We start from the raw sequence: 26510 nt of genomic DNA, 5'->3' as shown, positions 1-26510 counted from the left end.
CAAATTACTCATGTTAATGTAAAAAAATTTTTAAAAAATGAAAAAAATGCAAGATTAATGGATTTTGACCTCTCATGCATTCGACTTCTGAATGTTCTTAAAAAAAAAACAATTTTCAAAAAATCATTTTTTTCCAGAACTATCATGGTGTCACATACTGACGTCAGCATCTACATTTTCATTAAAAAAACCCAAATCACGTACATCATATTGCATTCAAATGAAGACGGACAGATTACATTAAACTGGGTATTATTGTAAAATAAAACAAACCACATTTTGAGGTAGTTATACTGTAAATAGATGATCCTGTGTATGGGATATGTAATGATCAAAGTCATGATCAGAGAATATTTACGATAAGCGTACAATTATAGACAACCTCTAACACTCTGACAGTGTTCAGTTGGTAAATGACACTGGGTATTAAAATTTAACAAATCAACTTGAATGTGCCTGTGGATACATGTATATGTGGCCTGCTGTTTTATCCCTCAACAGATACATAGTGCTTTAATGTGTGTCGAAAAACACCACCAGCTGTAGTGACAGTCATCATTAAAATACATGAGGGAAGGGAGATTACTCAAGATGGTCAGTGTGTTTAAAAATGGCTGCCTTTACTTTAAGCTGATCCTAAAGATGCAAAAGCCCTGAGTCAGATTGCAAGTGAATTTTGGAACTGATCAGGAGTGTGCAGCTAAACAATACCCTGAAGAAAGGGAGGAGGACCCCAATTATAGTTTTCAATGTCCAACAAGGACAGTCTATTGTAATTATACAATACACCAACAATTCAGATTCCAAGCAATTTCCTCCAGTAGGGAAGTTCAATCAAAATCATCCCAGTATCAAATGTAGCTCCAAAGAAAAAGCATGGCTTCTAATAAACAAATGCTAACATTCACATCAAACGCTTGAGCTAAACATATTTTGTAGTCATAAAACACTGTAAAGACACTGTAAAGTAATTATTGAACACTGAAAGTAAAGACAGTAAAAGTATATTCATTACTGAGATTGTGGAGAACAGAGGTCTAGCACACTCATTACACACCATAAAGTGGAGAAAAGAAAGAATAGGCATGGCCACTGAATATATGCTGAAATAATTCTACATACATCAACTTAATTCTTAGAATTCTTATTCTGAATTCTGCAGCATAACTTGGCAAATTTATAAATTTCTTGTGAAGTTCTATTTGATTTGAGGAAAAAAACAAATATATGTGAAATATTACTCCCATTTCAGAGAGAGCAGGCAAACTTAAAACATCCTTGTCAAAATGGAGGAGACCCAGAGTCTAAACATCAAGCTGCATTTCAAAAACAGCCAACAACTACTCCATCAAAAAGTGCTCCAGTGTCTGACACATTGTGACACAGCAATATGTTGCAATGATAACACACTTGGAGTCTGACATCATGCAGAGAGCACCAAACAAAACTAACCTAACTATATTAATAAAAATTCAAAAGATTCTGTCTGTAGACAAGTGCTTATTACTAAATATACACAAAAACATACACTGTAGAAAAATATTTGCACATTCAATCTGTACCTTTAGGCCAAAATATGTGAATGCATCACGTCAACTGTAAGCTACAGAATGACAATGCAATTACATGTAGTCAGCTATCTCACTTAGATATTTAAATATATTTCTCCAATCAAAACTATTGCCAAGTGACACAAGTCACGTAAATAATATTGTTATCAACTGTGTAGTGTAGTAGCATAGATCACACATCTGGAAGGAAGACCCTGAAAGAGACAAACTGTCCAGAACTGTAGTTGTGGCCTGTAGTTGTGGAGGTCCATGTCGATTATTCCTGTTTCCTTAGTTTGACCATCTCCTCACTGATGTGCCACAGCCTCTCAGCATCATCAGCATCCATAGCATGAGGGAGCAGGTCACAGATCCGACTGTCACTGCAACACGTGGATCTATACTCAGAGTGGATATTCACAATGGTAGCCCAGCGGTGAAAGCGTTTGTTCTTCATGCTGAAGACATAGGTTCCTTTCCCCACATTGTGTAAAGCCCATTTCTGGTGATCCCCTCCCCCTACCTGCTGTGATATTGCTGGAATATTGCTAAAAGTGACAAAAAATCAGAACTCAGTGACACTTAGAAAAAAAGAATGAGTGGGTTAAGTTTATATGAGAAATATGACAGCAATATCTGCGTACAGCGGGGAACACCTGTATTGGGCTTCATATAACTATATATCCCATATGGGGAATCAACCCAGGTCATCAGTGCAATGAGCAAATTCTTTAATCATTAGGCCTTCCAACCTTTCAGTGACAATTTCACTGAGATTAGGTCCTGTTTGTACTAAACCTACATTATTTAATGGTTCTATACATTCCTTATGTCCCTTTCAATGGCAGCAATAACATAGGTTATTGAAATCTATCTTATACTAAAGATGTTTCATAAATAAAAATATCAATAATGTATCATTAAATCAGGGGATTCCTTATCATTTTTTATTAATTTCTGCCTGAGTTGATGCATCACTTAATTGGTATGGAAAGTCTCAAGTGTTAGTTACCACCTTCTCTCTCTCCTTGTGATGCTTTTACCTATACTAACAAAATACACTTAACAGTATTCGGTATTCTACCATGACTTTAGTAAATACTGGATTGTGATTGGTTAATCAAAGTCATTCAGAGGTATAAAATCACATTATATACCTCTTATTTTCCAACACATTATGCATTTGTTTAATATCTGAATAACGTGTTTATGGTAGAATGGAGATAAACGTAACACCCACCTGGCACTATTGTGTGAATCCTACTATTGTACCCCTTCAAGGATACTGCTGGACTATTGCTCAAAAACTATGATCAACAACTATCCATTATTAAGAGGAGTGGAGTTGCATGTGGTTAAAGTATTTGCTTGTCACTCCAATGTTTCAGTTCCCTTCCTGAGTAACATGTGTGAGGCCAACTTGTAGCTTCTGCTGCCATGATATGATATATAAAACCATACTTACTTACTTACTCAAGGTATTCAGTCAATTAATAATAAAGAGGCCTGAAAAATTGTTACAAAAAATAAAGAAGTTAGTATTATAATGTTTTGTCTTCTTACGAGAGAAACTTTCCTGAGACATTCTCCATCTCTGGGGCCACAGCACAGTACACAGTGGTGCGAGCTCCTTGTTGGGGTGTATTGGCAAAGAGGTAGTACAGAGCTTGACCCACAGTGTTTAAGAGGAACTTGACAAACCAGTTGAAGTCAATCTTGGTGACGTTGCGTCCGATCTCCGTGTACACAACCCCTGGATGCAGACAGTTGACTGTTACACCACTGCCTGAAAGGAAAGATAGTGGATATGGGTAAATGACAGATATGCTGCACATTTCATATCACATATCACTGCAACCTATTTGATAGTATAGTATACACTTAATACATATATAATATATACATAACTATCTATATACATAATCTTGATAGAAACAAATAATTCCTTCTAAATTGAACAGAAGCACTTGAGAGTTGGAAGATTCTGAACCTGAGGAAAATCTAATCGGCCTTCATTTAGGACTTCAGCATTGCAGAAAGGCAACAAAGAAAATAAAGCGGTACAGGGACAGTGAGAGAGATTACATGTTTGATGATAAACGTTAGTCTTTGCAGGACTTTTCCTGAATGAAAGCTGTGAATGAAAACTATTTTCATTTGGAATTTTCATTTGGAAGGCGAGTTTCACAAATAGTGATTTGTGTGAAGGGGCCTCATGTCAGGCAAACAATCATGGCAGACATGCTTCGTGGATCACATTGATTCTCAAGCCTTGAACTCAGACCAGTGGCTAAATCAAGGTAACTGACTAGAAAAACAGATTGAAAAGTTTAAAGTTTGAACAGTTTAATTAATATCTTCATTAGAATTGGTCTTCAGCAACCAGTGCTTGTCAAAGAAGGCTAACACACTTGGTTGACTTGAGGCATATCAGTGTTCGATCTTCATGATGTCAGTCACTGGTTTATCTGGTCCATACTCATTTATCGAGGAGCTGCTGGCATATAGCTGGGAAATTGCTGAGTGTGGCATACAAAAATAAACAATCTCTCCTCATGCAACTGGCACCGGTTGCAGTGGATCAGTAATCATGATAACATGGAATCCCTGTTAGACATTTAGGAGATAAACATACTGTGTTGGAAAATCAGAGGTATATAACGAAATTATAATAACTCTAAATTGATTTAAAACCGAACGTGTAGCGAGAAATTATAACTATATCATAATTATATATAACAAAATTATAATAGCTCTAAATCTGATTTAAAACTGTGTGAACGTGTAGCGTGATTTTCCAACAGAGTATGTTTATCTCCATTCTACCATAGCCGCGTTATTCAGATTTTAAACAAATACATAATGTGTTGGAAAATCAGAGGTATATAACATGATCAGATACCTCAGAATGACTTTGACCGACCAATCACAATCCAGTATTTACTGAAGTAATGGTAGAATCAAAAGTACATCTCAAAGCTTACCTGTAAGTCTGTTGCTCAGTTCCCTAGTAAACAACACATTGGCCAGTTTGGTTTTTGCGTACACATCAAATGCTTTGTATTCCTTCTCACTGTTGATGTCATCAAAATTTACTCTTCCCACTGTAAATACAACAAGTGTTGTTTCCATATTTTCAAGATAGCATATGTCACAAAGGGCACAATGACAGTAATGTTACAACTCACCATCTCAGTCAAGGGGAGATAATCTGGCATACTATGTAACAATAAAGGTGGGGGTTAAACAGTACAATCTGCATTATGAAACATGTGCATGCAGTTGTGCTATTTAAAAATAGACATTGGATATGATGACCCTGATTTAGAATATTTCAAACTTAGACTACACTTTTATATAAATCATGTGATAATTTAGTGAGGATTGCTTGGAATGTGGTACAGACATACAGAGCTCCGAATCATCTTGATGGGTGAAAATGGAGATGGTGTTGGGTCAGTAGAAAGAGGCATAGGTTATTAAGGGTAAGGAAAAATCACTGTCCACTTGTACAAAGTGATCTTACCCCTAAACTCTCATACATTAACACTGACTCACAACTGTAATAATGTTAAGATAGTGATGTGTATGTGGATCCAATTACAAATTGTGTCCAAACTTGGACACTTTTCTAAAAAAATTCTCATCGCCCTACTGACTTACGTTCATAGCCTTTGGATGACACATTGATGATCCTACTGGGTGCTGACTTCTTCATCACATCCAGCAGCAGGTTGGTAAGGAGGAAGTGTCCGAGATGGTTCACTGCAAACTGCATCTCATAGCCATCGCTGGACTCCAGTCTTGGGCCTATTGCCACCGCTGGAAAACAGATACGTTCATGTGAAAGACAAATATTATGGATGACAACTTGAACTGACCTGACAAAGAGGCAAGGAATAGCCCAGAAACGTTGGGACATAACAAAGTTATCATACATAATATTATCTGTTCACTTGAATACCAACTAATATATGAATCTCAAGAATCTCATGTTGGTCATATTGCAACAAGTACATGTTTCAAAGAATTTTCGTGGTCAAAGATGAGTACAACCTTCTTCAGAGACAGTGGGGGTAAAATAGTTTACTTATATCACTGATTACCCTGGTTTCATTCCCCACATTTCTGGTGTCCCCCACCCCACCTTGTTATTGCTGGAATATTGCTATAAGTGTCACAAAACTAAATTCACTCACTCACTCAACCTTCTTCACAAATTAACGGTATAATAATGATGATTATCTTAAGTACGTCTCAGGGAGTACACAAAGCATGTGATCTAGATAAACAGTAATCAGATTTCCATGTTTGTAAAGCCATGGTGGGTAAGCTCACTGACTTGTGTGTTGGCGATTAGTGGAGTGGGTATGGGTTTGAATCCTGGATAGCTTATCTAGTAGTGTCAGAACACTGATAGGTTTGTATGGTGGAAGTTAGATGTAAGACACCAGGGAGTCACGATGACTCCTATATCTTATCCCCAGGGCAAACACTGGAGATAGAACTTCTTGCTGAGCCAAGTATAGCACCGCTGACTTAAAAACATGTCGAGTGGGTGGGACACAAGATGTGAGAGAGAGTTTTGGTCTGAACCTGCATTGTTAATGAGGACATCCAGCTTCTTCTCCTCCTGCAGGAAGCTGTCCACAAATGACCGGATGGACTTGAAGGAAGAGAGGTCAAGCAGCTTGCAGGTACCATTTTTCTGCCGAGTTGCTGTATGGATATCCTTCAAAGCTGCAGCTCCCTTGGCGACATCACGGCATGCAATGATCACTCGGGCCCCTAGACAAGACAGACACTTCAGTCAGGGGTTCATGTATGCTCCCAACAATGTTGCAAACACAGATGGAGCAGTTAAAAGATCAGCCTTCAATTCTGAAAAACACATATGTACAGGGAGACACAAAGATATATTGCAGTACTAATTATAGCATTGTTGCTATGAGGTGTTCTGACACAAGTTTGGTGGATTACTACGGTGTGTTATGACACACGATTGGTGGACTAGCATGAACACAATGGTAGTGTAGGGGTGTGCTGACTCATGGGATGATGAAACTACAATGGGTCATTGTAGCACGATGCTTTGATTACTGTGGGGTGTTCTGACACAAGGGCTGGTGGGATTACTGTATGGTGTTTTGACACAATTACAATTGGGTGTTATGAGACAAAGGCTGGAAGAATTACAAGTGGTTGCTCTGACACAAGGGCTGGTGGAAGTACAATTTGGGGTTCTGAGACAAGGGCTGGAGGATTATTGTGTGCAGGAGAAACCAGGACTACAAGGGTGTACCAGAGATTGTGAACTATAGAGGAACATACCAACTCTCATGGTTCACAATCTCTTGAAAACCCGAGTAGGAGTGGTTTCTCTGTTTTATCAACAGCTTTTGTGTAAAATATCTTTCAAAATAATACATAATGATCCATGTCAATACACTCCAGTACCTTATAGTAGATCTCCATGGAATGCATGGTATAGCATGTGTTGATATCACATGACTGTAACCTAACCAATTTTCATGAGTAGCTCCTGCACTACATACACTGCTGTGAGCACATGGTTAGAAAACAAGCAAGATGTCCGACAATCAGAGTCAGACAATAAACTTTATGTAAACTCTAACTCAGGATAAACCACCATGCTGAGGATACAATTTATCAGCTGTTTTAGATATAATCTGTCTGAAAAATAAACAAACAAAATGTTTACATCACTGCATAGGGGATATCTACCTGACACATGGTGTAACAAGTTTGTTCGGCCCTCAGGATTTTCCCTCCTTTGCATGTTTACCAAAACTGAGGAGAAGTGTTTTATCCAACTTGTGAATTGTATGAATATGCATTATTTTAAACTTGTGCAAATGTTTTGTGTACATGGACTGAGCAGATCAAAATTGATGAAACAGCCTGCAAATGTTGGAACAGTCAGTGTCAACTACGGTGCAACTGGCAACGCCTTGCCTTTGCGGAATATACATGCTCTGCCTGCACAATCCATGTCCTGCACATGCGCGACCCTCAGTAACACATGGTTTACACTGACAGATGATCTCATCCTTCACAGTGATCCCTCATGGCCTAGAAGATACAACCACCAAGGTAGAGAACAAAGGGTTGCAGGTTCAAAACCAAGTATCGCCACAATATATTTGAAGTTTTCAATAAAGTGATATTTTACAAACAGTGACGGGAAGACAAAGTTATTTCAGTCTTAAATAATGGTTGTTTCAAAACCTAGGTTTGAAAATTATCTGTGCAAAGTCAGAACTTTACAATTCACAACACAGGGGTATACTGTACACATCTCTGATTATATAGTGTAACCATTGGATACAATCTTGAAAAATCTGTCTGAGACGATTTGTTATACATGAGTCAGGTTGATAAGGGGTATTCTGACAGAGAGAGAGAGAGATTACATTTGGGTGATCTGCCTCCAGGTTGACTGGAGTATCATGGTGCACATCTACCTCTCTTCATCAGCTCTTGGGCTGTAGCTTTCCCAATGCCTGTGTTCCCTCCAGTGATCACCACCGTCTTCCCATCCATCCGTGCTTGGCTCCTCACTGGGCTCCCAGCTAGCCACTGACGCAGCAAGATGTATCCAAACCCTGCAGACACAAAACTGTTGTTTATATCTCTAAGACTACAGATACAGCACAAACAGAACCTTCATAAACATTGACTTGGGACTCATATGTTCCTAGCAAATATTACCACACTTGGAAATAAAAATGATAACTTCCTAAACAGCACAGCAGCATATCTTTATTATACTAACAACTTATTTGTGGAAATTACATCAGTTTTCCAAGAGCTGTTCCTTTTTCACTTGAACTGTATGTTGAAAATGCCACAGGAACAGTCAAGATTCCATTTGTAGAAGTTACATAAATATATCATCAAATATGTACCATCTGCACACATGCCGTCACTCCGCCATACCACATTACTTACAGAAAATTGATAAATTATAAACATTAAGTAAATAATGTATGTGCTCTTAAAGAAAAGAATGGCCTGACTATCTTTGTCACTAGTGTTGATGTGCACAGACCTCAGGTCACAAATCAGTTGAAATTAAACAATGTTGGCACAGAGAGTCCTTGGATGGGTGACCGTGTTTGGCAGCTTGGAATTCAGTCCTGCCCCACAAAAGCACAATTGCTACAAGTGGTCGCACCGTAGGCAAGTGAGTTTGTTCAAACCCCTGTTCACTCAGCAGAAAATGGGTACCCAAGCTGGATAAGTTATGAGACTCTTAACCATCTAGTCCCTCACTGATTGTGTTATCCAGGCTAATTACAAATGCCTTTATTATTATATGGCAGAACTCACCGACTCCGAGGACAGAGGACATCAGGATGTGATGACTGTGCGCCATTTCCAGGAAGGATCTCCACACCTCCTCCAAAGACTGCATCTTTTGGGATATTCACCTGCAAACAGCAGCGTCCATCACTTGTAATGAACAGGTATCAGAAACGGTACAGGATTTGAGGTCAAAGTTGTGATTTGTCATGATTGTGTTTTCGTTTTGTTTGTATATCATTAAAGTCCACACTCAGCAAATATTCCAGCTACATGATGGTGGTCTGTTAATAATTGAGTCTGGATCACACAATCCATTGATTGACATAACGAACACATCAATCTACACAACTTGGATACGGTGACATGTGTCAACCATGTCAGTAAACCTGACCACCAAGTCCTGTTAGTCGCCTCTTAGGACAAGCATGTGTTGCTGAAAAGCTATTGTAAAACAGATCTCATGATTAACTTTGGTTATTGACTTTGCTCTCTGGATGTGATGACAGCACAAAATGTCTAAGCAGAGGCTCAAATAGTTGCCTGTCTGTCTTGTGGCTGTTAACATTAGGGTTAGGGGAAATATACTCCAACCTTGGAGGTGGCTCTCAAGAACCTTATTCCTTCCTGCCCAACAGAGCTGAAGGGGTTGTCAGCACTGCTATCACAGACATGTATCCTAGGTACATTTCTGTATACAGAAAGGTACCCTCGTAAATAAAGCAAACTACAGAAATGTACCTGGTACCCTACACAACGAACGAGTTTATATTCTGCAACCCAAAACCAAATCCATATGTACAGTTGTACCGTTCAACCAAGTTCGAGTGGTATTGTGTATCATCAAATATTCGTTAGTGTGTATGATCCTGTCTCATTTAAGACAATCAAATGCATCTAATACGAGACTCTATGACAGTTCCAATCAAGAAAATGACTAAATGCGGAATGGAATTGTCCTAGGACATGTTTCAGAATTCTGATTTTGGCTCGTATACATTTCTGCTGATAACAACCCTTCATCACCAGTAGTACCAGTAAGCTGCATTGCTACGCTGACAGTTACGACTTTGAATTATTAATTGTGACTCACTTACCTGAGACCAAGAGCTAGCTATGAACCTGTTCATGTTAAGAGGTGTACTGGCTACCAAACAGTTATCGCCATATTATGGCGGTATTTACAAAAGTACTTGTTCCATTAACTGATGAAACAGGATTAATTATGATATTTAATTAGCTATTCACCAAATTTGTGTCCATCCTGTTCACTGCAGCAGATCATGTTTTTATATAACACGGCAGAAGGTAATCATGGTAGTGTGAACAGATGCTTTCTCACAATTAAATGACTGTGAAATAATATGTATTGATATCATACAGTAATCCTGGATAAATAATTGTGTGACTATTTGAAGCATTCTTTGACAACTGATGGATAGGGAATGAAACAAGTAATGACTTGTGAACTTGAACATGCTCAACTACGTTAGATTTTTTTTAATAGGCTCATTATTTTCCTCTTATGTTACCTCAATAACATGAAGGAATTTCTTTGCTCTGTCCTCTATCGTTATCAAATACTGGGGGAGGGGGGGAAATACCGAAATTGTAATTGACTTGAACTATGCATGTATCATACTGATGTATTGGCAATAACTGTTATGCAGCAACAATTTGACTGTCTGCAAGCCAGTAAAGTAAATGTTTGGTAAGTGGTCCATAGTCACTTCTGTATATGTAGATGTATTCACAAATATAGGCCAGCAAAGATCACGATGACCTATCTGTATTGTGACTCACCATCCCGCTTGGCTTGTTACAGAAACAGTTATTACAGAGCCCGCACAAATGCCTGTCAGTTTCTGCCATTTCTTGAGCAATACGATTAAACTCCTGATACCTCGATTGTGAAATCAAACATTGTTGGATGTTTTCTAACGAGCTCTTGGGGATTTTTTCTCTCTATTATCTAATACGTCAAAAGTTGTTGTCAAATATATGTAATGTGTAAATTGTATACTGCAAGTAATGCTGGTACATAGTGAATAAAATTGGTACTTGATGCTGACTTCGTAGTCAATAGTAATGTGTTAACTTCGTGTAAACTTATTCAAGGGGAAGTAATTCTTGTAATCATCGACATTACCAACAGGTTCAACCGAACTCACTGTCTGCCGGTACAACCACTGTTCAACGTTCTTGATGACTCCAAAGATCACACAGAGAAATAACCAGTTATTCTTCAAACGCCGTTTCAAGCCGCTGCTGTCGATATTATCCTCACTGCGTGTGCTTAACCGTTCAGTGTTTTTATCATTGTGAAATGCAATCGTAACTGGTTGAGGTGTCTAATGAATGGCTGGCTGTCACAAATGTTCGCGACTGATCTAACCATGCCTTGACAAACTCAACTTCATCCTAACAATAGTGGGATCTGGGGCAAAGTCCACGATAAGCAAATGTCGATCAATTTCTTTGAACAACTGGGAAGGGCCGCTTCTCGATCGTCCCTCAATTTATCTCGTCTGAAAGGGAGATAACTCTTCGCCAATGCTGACGATTTATATTTTACGTTCGCTTTCTTACACTTTCATTAATGGCGAGCTTACTCTCCATGCACACATCAATTATTAACGTAAAAATACCTTATGATATCCACACCGTGTTTTCAAATTTCAAATTTCATAAACAGACCTCACTCGTGTATTATCGCTTTCATTACGTAACAAACTTGGTCATTTAACTTTATGTTCATTTTCGATTTCGACCCGTGAAGACCCGGTTTAGAATTGGTCTTCCGCAGTCCATAAAAAGTGACTAAGGGTCAGGTGGTCAGGGTCGCTGATTGACTTAGTCCTTACCAAAAACAATTTGGTTTGAAATGAAAGGGATCCCTAGTGGTAAGGGAGATTCATGACCTATACCCGAGGAAATCGAGACTTGCGTTATTAATGGTTTAACACTTCCTTCTAGAAAGGGCTGAGTGTAAGGGAAAATAATTCAGTTCATGGACCCTGTGATATACTAAGAACATTTTGACAAACCCAAACATGTAATGTGTAAATAAGGACTGCAACACCACCCTAAACTTAATTATTATCTGACTGCTAGAAACACTTCATGGTTTATGTGGATATGCAGAAAAATGGCGTTTAAGTTTTGCTTTCCACTGTAAATAATCCATGAGCATGGGCACAAGGTGATCCGGGATGCATCTGCAGGGACGTAGCTACCATTATTAAAATAGGCCCGGTATTACATATGATTGTTGTGGCAAAAAGGTTGGGCAAACCCACAATGTCATCTAAATATAAAGCTTTGCAACCTATCGGGCATACACAAAAGAAATGGCTTGCTACGCGCCTGATCTAGAATTCAAACCAAAACCCAGTGGTTAACGCATTCGCTCGTCATACCGGAGACTAAGACCCGGGTTCGATTCCCCCCATGGGAACAAAGTCTGAATCCCATTTCTGGTGTCCCGGGTCGTGTTATTGCTGAAATATTACTAAAAGCGGCGTAAAACCCAACCCACTTATTGAATCAGTTTCACAAACCTGCCTTTACCAAGGCAACCACCAGCACAAGTAAGAATGGTACGATGCCCTTGTTCAGAGTAACGAGACTTTGTACACGTGGACCATTGAGAATGACAATCGTAAATGGTACCTGGACAGTTTTTAGACAAACGTGTTTGCGACTCGTAACCAAAATGAAATGCTGGACAACCCATACTTAAACAGATGTATGGCATACCCTCAAAAAGAAAATCCGTACAGTTGGAAATAGATGTGTTGGTGTGAAAAAGACATCTGTAGCAATATACAGGGTATATGCATTCTGATTTCTACCATGGAGTACATGTGTACGAACCAGTTAATATGATTTCGAAACTTCGAATCATATTTAACCTGGGTACGAGTTGTCCAAATGTGACGGGTCGACCAAAGTTGTCCGTCTAACATGAATATGCTTTAACATTTGCTTACGGTCGTCGTAGTGCAAATGTAGCATACAATATAGATATTGAAATATTTGGTACTTCATCCACGGGGCACAGATATCAAGGCATTTTCTCTGACAGTAATTCCCCACCCATCATTTTCATTTTGCTAAATCAAACTGTACAAACCAACATACTCGATAACAATTAATTAATATTGTTGTCAGATTGTCCGTCAGGTAACATACATTTATCATTCAAACACACCACACTTAACGACCATCTTATTTTTCCATCACTTTTGTTAATCTGCCGTGGGTGGACAGATTAACTATATCACTATTTTGTAATATTATACATACACCAACCCAAACTGCTTTGTTTGTTGGTTTGTTCCATCAAACACGATTTCACAAGACATTTCGGGCCGGACTGAAAATATGACAAAACGTCAAAGAATATAATTTTTATTTCATAAAAAATACTTTGTTCAAAACATGAATGTTTACACACGTGTCATAGACACCAACAGACAGTGGTCATAAGCATGATTATGCAACATATAAATAACAGCTGCAGGTGCTTGTGTCTGTGTTGTCCCACCATGCAGCTGGAAAAGTGCTAAAAGCGGTATAAAACCAAACTCAGTCAAAACGTAGTCGGTCTCACAGAAAATAATACAGATGCAGCGGTTTCTATGTTTTTCTACATATTATCTATCATTGTCAAGAAAATTGTTTTCCCTTTTCAGTTTTTCATTTTCTGCAATTATTTTACAAATATTATATTCCGATGTGCTGTGATGACTAATATCTCGTTAACCACATCAACCGCATATGTGAAATTTTGGATATAGCTTTTGAACTTTGGATATGTTTCCTTCATAACTAAATGGAAGCTTATTATAAACACTGGACATCTAAAATGTAGTTTGGATCACTACCTTTTGACAGCCACTCGTACCAAGGAACCTACAGTGCCACAGGTCGTGGAAAATATGATATGTGTATTTCAAACTCCACCTAATTCCAGGTAACGCCTTAGCCTATAGTAAGTGTAATGCATACAATATACTTATATATTTTACTGATACTTAAAACACTACTAAAGTTACATGACAGGAAGCACCTTTATGTAGCACAATGTACACAACTAATGCCAACAAACGTGCACTATTGTGCATACTTGCCGGATCAAGTCTAATCTCCTCTATATAACAATTGTGGCTGTATCAGAAGCTATATGGACCTGGAGTGAGTGAGTGAGTGATTATGCTTAGGTTTAAGCCGCGTCTAGTAACATTGAAGCAGTATCACAGCGGGTGACACAGAAATGTGTTTCACACATTTTGTGAACGTTTTTACCACCTGGCTGCATGGTCCGGCCTCCGCCCCTGGACATTGAGCGAGGGTGTGGTCGGTTTGATTTGTATAGAGAGTCAGCATAATGTTGAGGAATGAACACCAGGTAGCAGATACCGAACACTTGTTTAAAGCCCCAGTCAGCAATATTCCAGCTATACGAGGGTTCTCAGTAAATATAAGAGTCTGGACGAGGCATACCAGTAAGTCAGTTTGGACAACAATGACATGACCAACCACGTCTGACCACGGTTAGTCGTTTCTAGTGACAGTCATGGGCTGCTATAAAGAAGAGATCTACCAAGTAGTTACGTGTAAGGTGCTGGCAGATCAAAGATTACAGTCTGAGACTTGAACCAAGACAAACGGGGTCTAGCAACACAAGGATACATCTATGCACCGCCAGGGGTTCGAGACCTTATTATTATGCGTTTCACCTAGTCATGTTATTTTCTTCCTTGAGCGAGGTATATCATTGAGTAAATAGTCTTCATATCCATCCACGTGTTCGTTCCGTTACTTGCATGCACCTATACCATGATTGATCCTAAGTCGCTCAATGCGTAAGAAAGCGAATTGTTTTTGCCATAAAATCCTGATGCATCCAGATTTTCACTAAAATATCACCGTCAGACGAAGACAAACTAGTATCAACAAACTCAAACAGTCGTCTGTTTCGATCCAGATTTGGTCTCAGTTTCATGGCTTGCAGCTTCAGTTTTCATGTCCTCACAATTCGGTTCTGCACAGTCGGACGTTGATTCGCTGCCTTTGTCGGAGTTACCACCTGTTCCAAGGCCGGTCATTTCCTCGCTCAGCCTCCACAATCTCCTGGCTGCATCTTCGTCCGTGGCGTGAGGCAGCAGCTTCGTCTCTGTACAGTCGCTGTAAGGAAGAAATGACAGGATAATACAATAATGAATCTTTGTACTTGTACTGTCAATTTATGTCTCGTGTGATTATGGCAATGTATAGTGCCCGTAAGTAGTGAGTATGAGCATCAATATACGTCAATGGGAAACGGTGACGTGTCATCCAACCTGACCATCAGTCGCCTTTTATAACAAACATTGGACACTGACAAACCAATCTGACTGTTGTCATCGTATCCATATCGGCGTAATCATATGGATACAATGACATATACCAACCAAGTCAGCGACTCTGACCAGCAAAGTGTCAGTGAGTTCAAACAGCGGACACACCTCACTGGACTATACAGTCACCGTACTTACCTGAAGTACTTGCCAGTCACTCCCTCCAGTTCCTCTGCCACTGCGCAGCAGATGGATGTCTGGGCGCCCTGCTGGACTGTCTTGAAGGTGAGCGCCTGCACCAGGAGGTACAGCGGCCTGATGAAGAATTGCAGGATCCTGGGAATCCTGTCTTCGATGTGCCTGGTCAGGTCACTCGCAATCACGCCAGGATGGAGGGAGTTCACCGTTACACCTGTCCCTGGAGCATAAAAGCCCGAAATACCCTAAACAGCATGACAAAGTACAAAGTGAAAATCATTTGTCATCAAAAGACGGGTTTGGTTTGCTGAAAATGTAATGCCAGCAGTTCACCAGTTCAGCAGCTCCAATGGGAACAAGTGCATGGTAGTAACAATAGTAATACTGGTAGTATCAAACAGCGTTCACATACCTTTCAGTTTCCTGGCAAGCTCATTTGCAAACAGAATATTTGCAACTTTACTCTGGGCATAGGCACCGTATGGGCTATACTCTTTCTCACTGTTGATGTCGTCAAAGTTGATGTTTCCTCCTGAAAACAACGTATGCTTAAATGGAATGAATGAATAAAGTTTATTTCAAACAAAATGTTTGGTGAATCGAAGTCCTTTCTTTTTATGGGAGTTGGGGTGGCCAAGTGGTTAGAGCTATGGCTTGTCATGCTGCAAGGGTACAATGTGTGGAGCCCATTTCTGGTGTCCGCCGCCATTGCTACCCTCCCGTCTACACTTGACTCTTTCCTTTTGCAAAGCTAAATAAACCTGGAATTTGATGTATTGGTTTTGTACCTAACTACCAGAATTCTAAGGCCCCAAATCCTCACACAGAAAACGCTGTCTCGCCTTTTATTTTATTTACCTCAGTGATTTCTTTGACTTTAAAAAATATTCACATCTGACATCTTGCTATCTTGACCTTGTAACTATTCAAATATATCTCAATATGTAGACGATCCGACAGTGGCTTTTAAATGCCATTCAGACATGTTCTTTCTGGAGATTGCAACAATGTTTATGACCGCATCTTGAAAAAGTGAGGTGATAAAGTGGCTTAGTGGTTAAAGCATCCTCTCGTTCGCTGAAGACCCGAGTTCGATTTCCTACATACATATTAGGCACAAAGCGTGAAGCCCATTTCTGGTGTCCCCTGCCGTGGTATTTCCTGGAATATTGCTAAAAGCGGGGTAAAACCACACTCACTCACTCACTCAAGTTCCCAGGAGATTGCTTGTGGCAATACAGACGTGGTGATCAACAAGGAACTAATTTAGGGAAGCGCAAGGTACTCACTTTTATATATACCCGATGACACAACGACGATACGACTGGGGGTCGACCTCTTCATGAGCTCTAGAAGGAGGTTTGTGAGAAGGAAGTGACCGAGATGGTTGGTAGCAAACTGGAGCTCATAGCCCTGTTTGGATAGCATCTTGGGGCACATCATCACACCTATAGAGAGGACAGTATCAAGATACATACAATCTGTACACGAATACATTAGATATATTATTGATGTGTTCAGACCTGGTAACTATTTTGTTGTTTTCAGCCTTGTAAACGATGTAAACGACTGTTCTTTTTAAACAAAGAACATCATAACGTCTTTTAGCGGCATTTAGAAGTTGTCATATATGACCAAGCTCTTTCATATATAAACCTTCTTTAAATTCTTTGACACTCAACTTTTCGGGGTCATTTCACAGCCCTTCTTCAGATGAACTGATGAAAGGGTCTGAAATGACCCCGAAACATTGAATGTCAAAGAATTAAAAGAAGATTTATCCATAAAAGAACTTGGTCAAAGAGTATTATGTTTAACATTACATATTCGGAAGACATTTTACGACCTTGGATGTTGCTCACAGGAAGGAGCAAAAATTATTAAGATTTGAAATTGAGAAAATAAGAGCTGCAACTGAAACTGATGACTGTTTCCTGCGAAACGGCAGAGTGAAAAGCCAATTCTGGCATCCAGTGTCTACCTCGGTAAGTATCTAGCGGAAATCAGCAATATACGCTCACAGACGATGACTAAATTCGTGAGTGAGTGAGCTTAGTTTTACGCAGCACTCAGCAATATTCCAACTATATGGCGGCGGTCTGTAAATAATCGAGTCTGGACCAGACAATCCAGTGATCAACAACATGAGCATCGATCTGCACAACTGGGAACCGATGACGTGTCAACCTAGTCAGCGAGCCTGACCACCCGATCCCGTTAGTCACCTCTTACGACAAGCCTAGTCGCCTTTTATGACTAGGGGCGGTGGGGTAGCCTAGTGGTTAAAGCGTTCGCTCGTCACGCTGAAGACCCGGGTTCGATTCCCCACATGGGTACAATGTGTGAGGCCCATTTTCTGGTGTCCCCCGCCGTGCCATTGCTGGAATATTGCTAAAAGCGGCGTAAAACCAAACTCACTCACTCACTCATTTTATGACTAAATTCGTGACGAAGCAATTAAGTCTTAGAGCGACTTTCAACAGTGCTAATTATAAGTTATAATAATAAGGTCATTCATAATTGTTTTCATGGGAACCAAAATAGTAGCATGTTAGGTTTTCCTCTGCACTAGCAATGACCGCCCTGTCCTATTCTATACATATCTTGAATGTGGTGTTGGTGTGACGCTACCTGCATTGTTGACGAGTATATCCAACTTCGGCTCATCGGCGTTGATATCCTTCGCGAACTGTCTGACCGAGTCTAGATCCGACAGATCCAATGTCTTCACCATCAACTTCTGTCCAGACGACTTGAATATATCATCTGCGGCAGCCATGCCTTTCAATGGATCTCGACACGCCAGCAACACACGGGCACCTGTCAAAAGTCGCTGATGTCGGTAACATGGGCTTTACCTTTTCACAAATACAGCTGTAAAACCTCACACTAACTGATAAAAGACAATTTTACCTTACAATCTAGCCACCATCTGGGTGTTTGCAATGTCTTTGTGGCGTAACAAACCTCGCTATAGCGCTAGTGAACACTCCTCCCAAAACGCATCACATAGGAAAAAATGCATAGCCCAAGGATACCGTGTGCATCACGTGACTTAGAACCCACAAAACAAATTTGAACGTGAACATGACTGGAACATGTTTGAGTTCGTGAGGAAATTGGATCTAACGACGCTCCTGAACATGACTTTAACTGTATCACTGCGCGTCCTTTCATTAATACAGATACATAAAAGTACATGTGCAGAGATGCAAGGTTCGTTGTTCCAGGGATCTATTATTGTCATTTGGAAACGAATGCTGAGATACATGTACCAAAGTGACAACCATCACGATTTATAACGATCGGCTTTAACCTGCTGAACTACTTTGAACGTATAAACATGGAATGCCATTTAGGAATCCTACCTCGCACAGCCAGGTTCATCGCTGTCTCCTTCCCAATGCCGGTGTTGGCGCCGGTGACGATGGCGAATTTCCCGTCGAGACGGGCTCTGCTGCGACATACTCCACCGCTGACCAGTTGTCGCAGCAACGCAATCCCAATGCCTGTGGGCATGACAGACACTGATAGTGTCACGTTAGTATATCAACAGCAATGAATTGATCTTGAAATTGCAACCTTTATTACTAATGTTTGCATGCCATAGGATCCCAGGTCGAAATATGTGCCCCCGCTCTGTTCTGTCAATCATGTGGATAAAGCGCCCTCTCGTCACACTGGAGGCTCGAGTTCGATTCTCCCCATAGGAACAATGTGTGAAATCCACGTCTGGTGCCCCACGTGATTTTGCTGGAATATTGCTAACAACGGCATAAAGCAATAATCACTCACTCACTCACTCACTCACTCACTCACTCACATACCCTGGACCCATGCTGATCACAAGACAGGGCAAGAAGAAAGTATAACATTACGTAAGAAAGAAGACAAGGTAAAGTCCAAACAAAACACGTGATTATCTACTGTAACTGGAAATTTGCAAACTGAGCGCATGTCATGAAACATCTGGCCATTATGGTATAGATAACGATTATGAAATCTGTTGTCTGTGAACCTATACGTTACTATAGATCGACCTACCGATGCCCGCCCACTGATGTCAATAAGCGGGGCGAGATTTACTAAAAAACATGTACATTTTGTAGAACAAGCCAGCGGTTACCACTCAATTAATCCAACTACACATATACCGTGTATCAGCCTTGACACATAACTTGGAAGCAAATTTTGAAGCTTGCGAAGTCTTTCCCGATTACTATAAATTCCGAAATAAAATATTCATGTTCTACAAAATCCTTGAAATATAGAATGCAGAAGAATACAGTGTTGACCTATGTATATAGTCATTAGGGTAATGTAATCATAATACCTTATCCGCCTCTGTAGTAGGCCCCTCGTTGAAAGGCTCAGTAAATCCATTCGCACGTGATAGAAAATCCATAATTAATACGGTCGTCATTTTCTATATCATGCGATACAAATATGCCTACTGTATGTATTAAGACGGATTTATGGAAATGAGCTGCGCAGATCATGGCGTGATAAAAAATACATAACCTTAACAAAAGTGGAGTAGTATTAAAAAAATAGAAAAAGGCGACACGAAACTATTTTCCGGGTGAATACATACAGTACCCCAGCCGTTACCATGGTTTCTATTGTAAATTCATATATGTCATTGTTGTTTGGCTTTTCATCACACAGTGTTAATGTATTGAGCAGCTCACGAGCCGGTGATGTTAGATTATTAATATGTCCTGCATACCGCGTGACTGGTAATTTAATACATCAACTCCGCCCTGTTTCCTGAATACGGATTTAAGCTTGGCTGGTCGTTTTGAACGCCACACAACAGACATAGGTATAATTTTAACGTTCTTACGTTGGCGGGGAGAGTACTGCCTGCATGATGAACAGATATACTAATTTGGAGATTTTTAGGGATTGGGTGTTTTAAATAAAAAATAAAATTTCTGGTCACTTATTTTAACAGGTAGAACGGTGTAAGACACAATATAATGAGCGTCAATGTGTTTTCTAGTGATGCAGCAACAAAGAAATAAAGCGATGCATACTACATCCCGCCTAATTTTAATGACACCGTCTCTACTCATCTTATTCAACATCCACCGAAATAGAACGTACAGACAAGATGCATGCTGTATGATTTCCCACGCAGCGAAACTCGCCTAACGTAAACTCACAACTGATGCCCGAGTGCATGTACCGATAGTGCATACATGGGAAATCTACATTTCGCATGCATTCATGCAGAGCAATTCTGATTCGTGCGATACCTCCACTTCGTATACAAGCATACAGGTTATGTATAGTTTCCCACTCAGCCCCTCTCCCGCCTCTCCTACACTCACCCACGCTGACGACCCCGGCTATGGCGATGTAGTTCCCACGGGCGGTGTCGAGCACCCTTGTGACTAGGCTCGCACCCCCGTCAGTCGCGGCCATGGCGAGGTCTTCTCAGTGATCAATGTCCACAACACCGCCTGTCGGGCGATAACTCAAGCTACTACTTGTACACGGGTCACGCTTCGCTGACCTCAAGTCGACTGACCCAGTGCTAGGAAGAAACCGTGACTGCATATACATAAACTCGCCTTGTGTGTTTCCGGAAATATACAACGAGGAGGTTCACGGCGGGTAGTAGCCGTATTACTGCAATAATCGCGGATTGCCCACACGTGGTTACCACGTGGGCGTGGCCACCCATAGTAATACGATATGTAAGCTGTTGTGGTGGTGTTATGCGGGTCATATATAGTGTGTGAGCTTTGCAGGAAGCTGGTATGTTTCTTGAGAACGATTCACGTTTTGCGGTAACAGCTAGACTCGCTAAGATACATATAGCGTTCACTAACATAAACTGCACAGTGAACGATACGTGTATCTTAGATAAAGTTAGACTAACGTTTAGTCAATATAACCCTTATTCCCATAATATTACGTGTATACCCACTGATGCCAGATAGAAAATTTCCTCTAGATCAGAGATTTTTATAATGCCCTTCATTAGTGCAAACTTCACAGCAGTATTCTTGTTTAGGGGCAATATCACGGGGGCTAACGAGAGGCAGCTTATTTGCTCAGGTGGCCAGAATGGGTTATTTTGTTGATTATATACTATTGTTTCCCAAAAAGGTGGATCGATACCCATATCAGACAATAGTCTGGAATTGAGCTCTGGAGGTGTGCTAAACTACACGTGCCACATTTTCTAGACATCTATGTGTTGTGTTGGCAGAGACAATGCGTATGTCGGGTCTTTGTCGTACGTGTATATGGTGGAGGGTAGGGGGTTGAGGTGGGGTGGGGAAGGAGGGTTTGGGTGTGTGTTAAAGTGTTCACTCGTCACTACGAAGATCCGGGTTCGATTGCCGAAATGAAGCTATATCTGTTGTCCCGACGTGATATTGCTTGAATATCGCTAAAAGCGGCGTAAAACTAAACCCACTCCTTCACATGATGTTTATTTTAGGGTCTGGATGACAGACTAAGGATTATGACAGCTCAAAGGCCAGTCTTATCACACAGTGTCGTCAATAAGAGTGACGCCCCTTGGGCCAGGTGGACGGTTGCTAAAACTGGCCTCAAGTCAGTTTTATCTACATGTACAATCTACATGTAACGGATCTAATCTCTTCACGGGATTCTTCCGTGATCCCGAACTGACCAGACAGCGTACAATCACGGTAATTGACACCAGTTTCATAACAGATAAAGTTTGATAGTGTACATAGTTTACGCGAGACGAAAATGGATTTGTGCGTTGAATAGATCTTACAAATACCGTCATAGTATGACCTCATTGTCGCAAACTTGTGGATGACCCTATCCATTGGTCACGTGCTCAATAAAAGTGACGTTCTTGACTTTGTAAGAGAGGAGCACCGAAACCCTATTTTGCCCAAGCCTTATGACACATTCCTGCTTAAATAGATATCAACATATGCTTCATGTATTAACTTAATGTATTATGCTTCATGATTAAGTTTACAGAATTCAAGTTACGTAGTTGGCTAATAGCCAGACGGATACGCTACAGACTGGCTACAGGGTCCCTTTCCTTTGTAAACATGTGATGTTCAGAGTTCTAAAACGTAACTGAATCGGACATAAAATATTCCCCAAACCCACCCTTCCCTGAATCCGATCTTTCACCGCCAGTCGGATGGCGATGTCAGTACCATTAAGTTACTACAGGAGAGTCGACTGTGATTAAGTAAGCGTCCGAACTGTATACAGACCTTAACACACCGTGTCTGGCCCTACTAATGATTGATAATACGAGCACGAAAACACACAAATTATTGACTGAATTCAGCAGATATCTTGATTCCAAGTTACTGAAAGCACTGCTTCGTGAAAACAATGCTACTCTGTATAATTACGTTCATCACGTGGATCGTATCAGCCGCTGACCTCTGTTTATCACGTTGTCAGCTTCAAGCAGTGTTAAAGCTTGTTGTGTTATTGGTAGCAGGATATATAACATTCTAAGATGCCTCGGTGAAAGATCAAAGTCACCGACAATACTTTATCAGACGATAACGTGCACTTTTTGCATTACGTTACAGTGTATTGGCGTATCGACGCATGTCAGTTGTCATCGCTTCATACAGCCACCTTGACGAGAGCGTTCTCGTCCCTTAACTATACTAGGCTCATAAAGGAACTGTGCATACACAAAATTACAATTTAAATTTATCAAACTACATAAGGATTTAAACTCAGAGATTAGTGACATGTATCCAACATGCACGTGCCACGTTCCGTAAAGTCAGTGGTTTCGTCCTTGAGACATGCAATACGTTGTTGCACGTGCATTCCGTGAAATAGAAACAGAGCAAATGAATGCCACACAATACTGTCACTTTGGAAAGCTCAGCCCCTGCCCTTGCGATCGTTGAAAAAGGTATAACATGCCAAGGCTAACGTCTGCACAACGTCACTGGGATGGTCCCTTGGGGAATGTCTCGACGAAAAGTGGCTGCACATTTCCACTGCCACCGGAACACCATTTCCGCACTGGTGAGACGCTACCAGAACACAAATGACGTCACCGATCGGCCACGTTCTGGACGTCCACGTATTTACAACACCAAAACAGGACAGATGGATAAGAGTTACCCATTTTCGCCATAGGTTTCAGACTGCAGGGATGACTGCCCGGACCATCCCACCCCAACAAACTTCGCCAGCGTTTACGTCACCACGAGATCAGGCCACGTAGTCCCGCCATGCGACCTATCCTGACACAACGTCATCGACAAGCTCGTCGAATGCGGTGCCGAAATCATGTCCACAGACCCTTGTTTTGGTGGAGAAATGTTGTTTTTTGCAGATGAGTCCAGGTTTAACATTTCCCATAGTGATGGACGTCAAGGTGCCTATAGACACGAGAAAGAACGTTATGCACAGGGCTGTGTCTTAGAGAGGAATCGCTTTGGTGGTGAATCCGTGATGATTTGGGGGTGGAATAACAGCGCGCCAAAGAACTCCTTTGGTGATTATTCAGGGCAACTTTACAGGTGTGGACTACGGGGATCAGATTCTTTGACCTGTGGCAGTTCCTTTTCTGCAACGTCATGGCCCTGGGTTAACATTCCAATAGGACAACGCCGGCCCTCATACGACAAGGGGTTCTATGGATTGCTTGCAACACGACAACGTTGACTTCCTGCCCTGGCTTGCAAATTCACCCGATCTCTCCCCGATTCAGCATGTTTGGGATGAGATGGATCGACGTCTACGCCGTCTTCCCCATCCACGTCCTTGACCTTGCGACAGATTTTGAGAGAATCTGGCGTGACATCCCACAAGCCTTCCTTGCACGTTTGCTAGGCTCTATGCGTCGTCGATGCACTTATATATATATATATATATATGACGTTCTCAATGCCGAAGGTGGACATACCCATTATTGAGCTTGTGACATAGTCGTTTGACCCCTTTGATTTACATTTCAATTGAAATTCTCCCGACGTATATGGTCTCATGATCCCTCCATTAACGTTCATATGTACCTTTGACATTGTTATCGTACTTATCAACAGGGATAATATTTTGACACTGCGCATGTGTCTAGTATATAATAGTTCAGTTCCAATGTGTGCTTTATTACACTATACATGGTGGCAGAGCGAACTCTATTTCTTAAGTATATGTGTGAATATTTCTGAGATCATTGTAATCATTATGCAAATAATTTTGTCTCGCGTAGCCGAAGTCAATTATTACTGAACCCGAAAAGTAATAAAGCTGTAAATAATTATAAAATAATCATCCATTTTCTGCAATGAATAGCAGGATACGTTAGTGTGGTGAGTGGTGAACTAATCACCGAGAAGCGTGTTCCCAACTTGCCTCCTACACATTTTAGTTCCTGTTACTCTCGTTATAGAACCTACTTCCTTGTTAAATATTCCTGTTTGATTTGGCAACATCACTTTGAAGGCTCAAATGCACCCGTGAAGATCCGGGATGGAATTAGTTTTCCACAATCCATGCGTAAAAGCGATTAACGGAACCTGGTGACCAGGCTAGTCGTAAAAGCGACTAACAGGACCTGGTGACCAGATCCCTTATTCTCGAAACGTTCGTAGCCCTAAGAATTCTTAACTTTGATCGTAGCCAATGTGTTAATAATGGGCTTAAGAAGTTCGTAGGGCTACGAACGTTTCGAGAATAGCTAGTCAGGCTCGTCGTAAAAGCGACTAACGGGACCTGGTGACCAGGCTCGTCGTAAAAGCGACTAACAGGACCTGGTGACCAGATCCCTTATTCTCGAAACGTTCGTAGCCCTAAGAATTCTTAACTTTGATCGTAGCCAATGTGTTAATAATGGGCTTAAGAAGTTCGTAGGGCTACGAACGTTTCGAGAATAGCTAGTCAGGCTCGTCGTAAAAGCGACTAACGGGACCTGGTGACCAGGCTCGTCGTAAAAGCGACTAACAGGACCTGGTGACCAGATCCCTTATTCTCGAAACGTTCGTAGCCCTAAGAATTCTTAACTTTGATCGTAGCCAGTGTGTTAATAATAGGCTTAAGAAGTTCGTAGGGCTACGAACGTTTCGAGAATAGCTAGTCAGGCTCGTCGTAAAAGCGACTAACGGGATCTGGTGACCAGGCTAGTCGTAAAAGCGACTAACGGGACCTGGTGACCAGGCTCTGTGTCTTGGATGGCACATATAGTATACCATGTGCGTAGATCGATGCTCATGCTGTGATCACTGGATTGTCTGGCCCAGACTAGAATACATATAGACTGCCTCCATGCAGCTGGAATATTGCTGACGGTGTGACGTTAAACACCGACCAAACAACCAACCAACCCACCAGCCACGTTCTGCCTTCCGTTCATCCCACTGCCTGTGTAGAATCAGTTCCAGCCTTTTTCTCACCATTACATAACATACCTTGTGTGTGTGTGTGTGTGTGTGTGTGTGTGTGTGTGTGTGTGTTAGCTCAGTAGTTTAAGCGCCCTCTCGGCAAACTGAAGACCAGGGTTCGAGTCCGTTCCTGGTGTCGAAAGTTGCGATATTGCTAAAAGCGGCATAAAACCACAATCACTCAATCACATATCCTGAACACATACGCTTGCACGGTCTTTGTCTCGGCGTGCGTCTTGACTAATATTTGCTTGACTGCCACGAGCAAAGGGTTGAAAGTGTCACTATAGCTCATGTAAGTTTCTGTTTGAAATCCCGATGTAAACTTAGCAAACATTCGTTCCGTCATCTGAAAGGTTGTGCAAATATATATACCCCAGCAACTATGACCTGGGTCGTGATGACAGGACAATGTACTCGTGCAGAAAAGTACTTGTAAACTCATAACTTCAAACGTGAACGCCTGTTTGGAGATATCTTAAACTGTACTGTAAAGTAGGATAGCTATCAGCATTAACTTGGTGCAAATAGAAACTCTCATACTCTCCCGTGAAGCATCAGTACATCAAACCTGCCACAGGAGATCCTAATCTAACAATACATGCATGAGTTCATACAATCGTGTATTGCATTGATCGGTGAAACGTTTTCAGACCTTTCTATCGGGGATTAATTATTGATATTGTGGAGCATTTAACACGTTTTATGTTTTTCTATAGAAA

At 40.9% G+C, this 26510-nt stretch overlaps 2 protein-coding genes across 2 annotated transcripts; both read right to left on the bottom strand.

Annotated features, from left to right (window-relative positions):
* Positions 1-126: 126 nt before the first annotated feature.
* LOC137294111 (retinol dehydrogenase 12-like) lies at positions 127-11308 on the bottom strand. Its single transcript, XM_067825065.1, has 8 exons — positions 11048-11308; positions 8904-9004; positions 8036-8176; positions 6147-6338; positions 5214-5372; positions 4535-4654; positions 3114-3336; positions 127-1933 (listed from the first exon to the last, which is right to left on the bottom strand). The coding sequence occupies exons 2-8, from the start codon at positions 8986-8988 to the stop codon at positions 1828-1830; spliced, it is 1026 nt and encodes a 341-aa protein (XP_067681166.1). The 5' UTR covers positions 8989-9004; positions 11048-11308; the 3' UTR covers positions 127-1827.
* Positions 11309-13273: 1965 nt separating this feature from the next.
* Positions 13274-21057, bottom strand: LOC137294753 (retinol dehydrogenase 12-like). The gene is made up of 7 exons (XM_067825858.1): positions 20755-21057; positions 18787-18927; positions 18050-18238; positions 16708-16866; positions 15831-15950; positions 15419-15638; positions 13274-15068 (listed from the first exon to the last, which is right to left on the bottom strand). Exons 1-7 carry the CDS (start codon positions 20846-20848, stop codon positions 14843-14845), a joined length of 1149 nt encoding a protein of 382 aa, XP_067681959.1. The 5' UTR covers positions 20849-21057; the 3' UTR covers positions 13274-14842.
* Positions 21058-26510: the final 5453 nt, after the last annotated feature.

This window comes from Haliotis asinina, chromosome 8, assembly GCF_037392515.1.
Source record: "Haliotis asinina isolate JCU_RB_2024 chromosome 8, JCU_Hal_asi_v2, whole genome shotgun sequence".
NCBI classification, from domain to species: Eukaryota; Metazoa; Mollusca; class Gastropoda; order Lepetellida; family Haliotidae; genus Haliotis; species Haliotis asinina.
The sequence above is the reverse complement of the archived record's forward strand: the minus strand, read 5'-3'. Positions and strand labels throughout refer to the sequence as shown.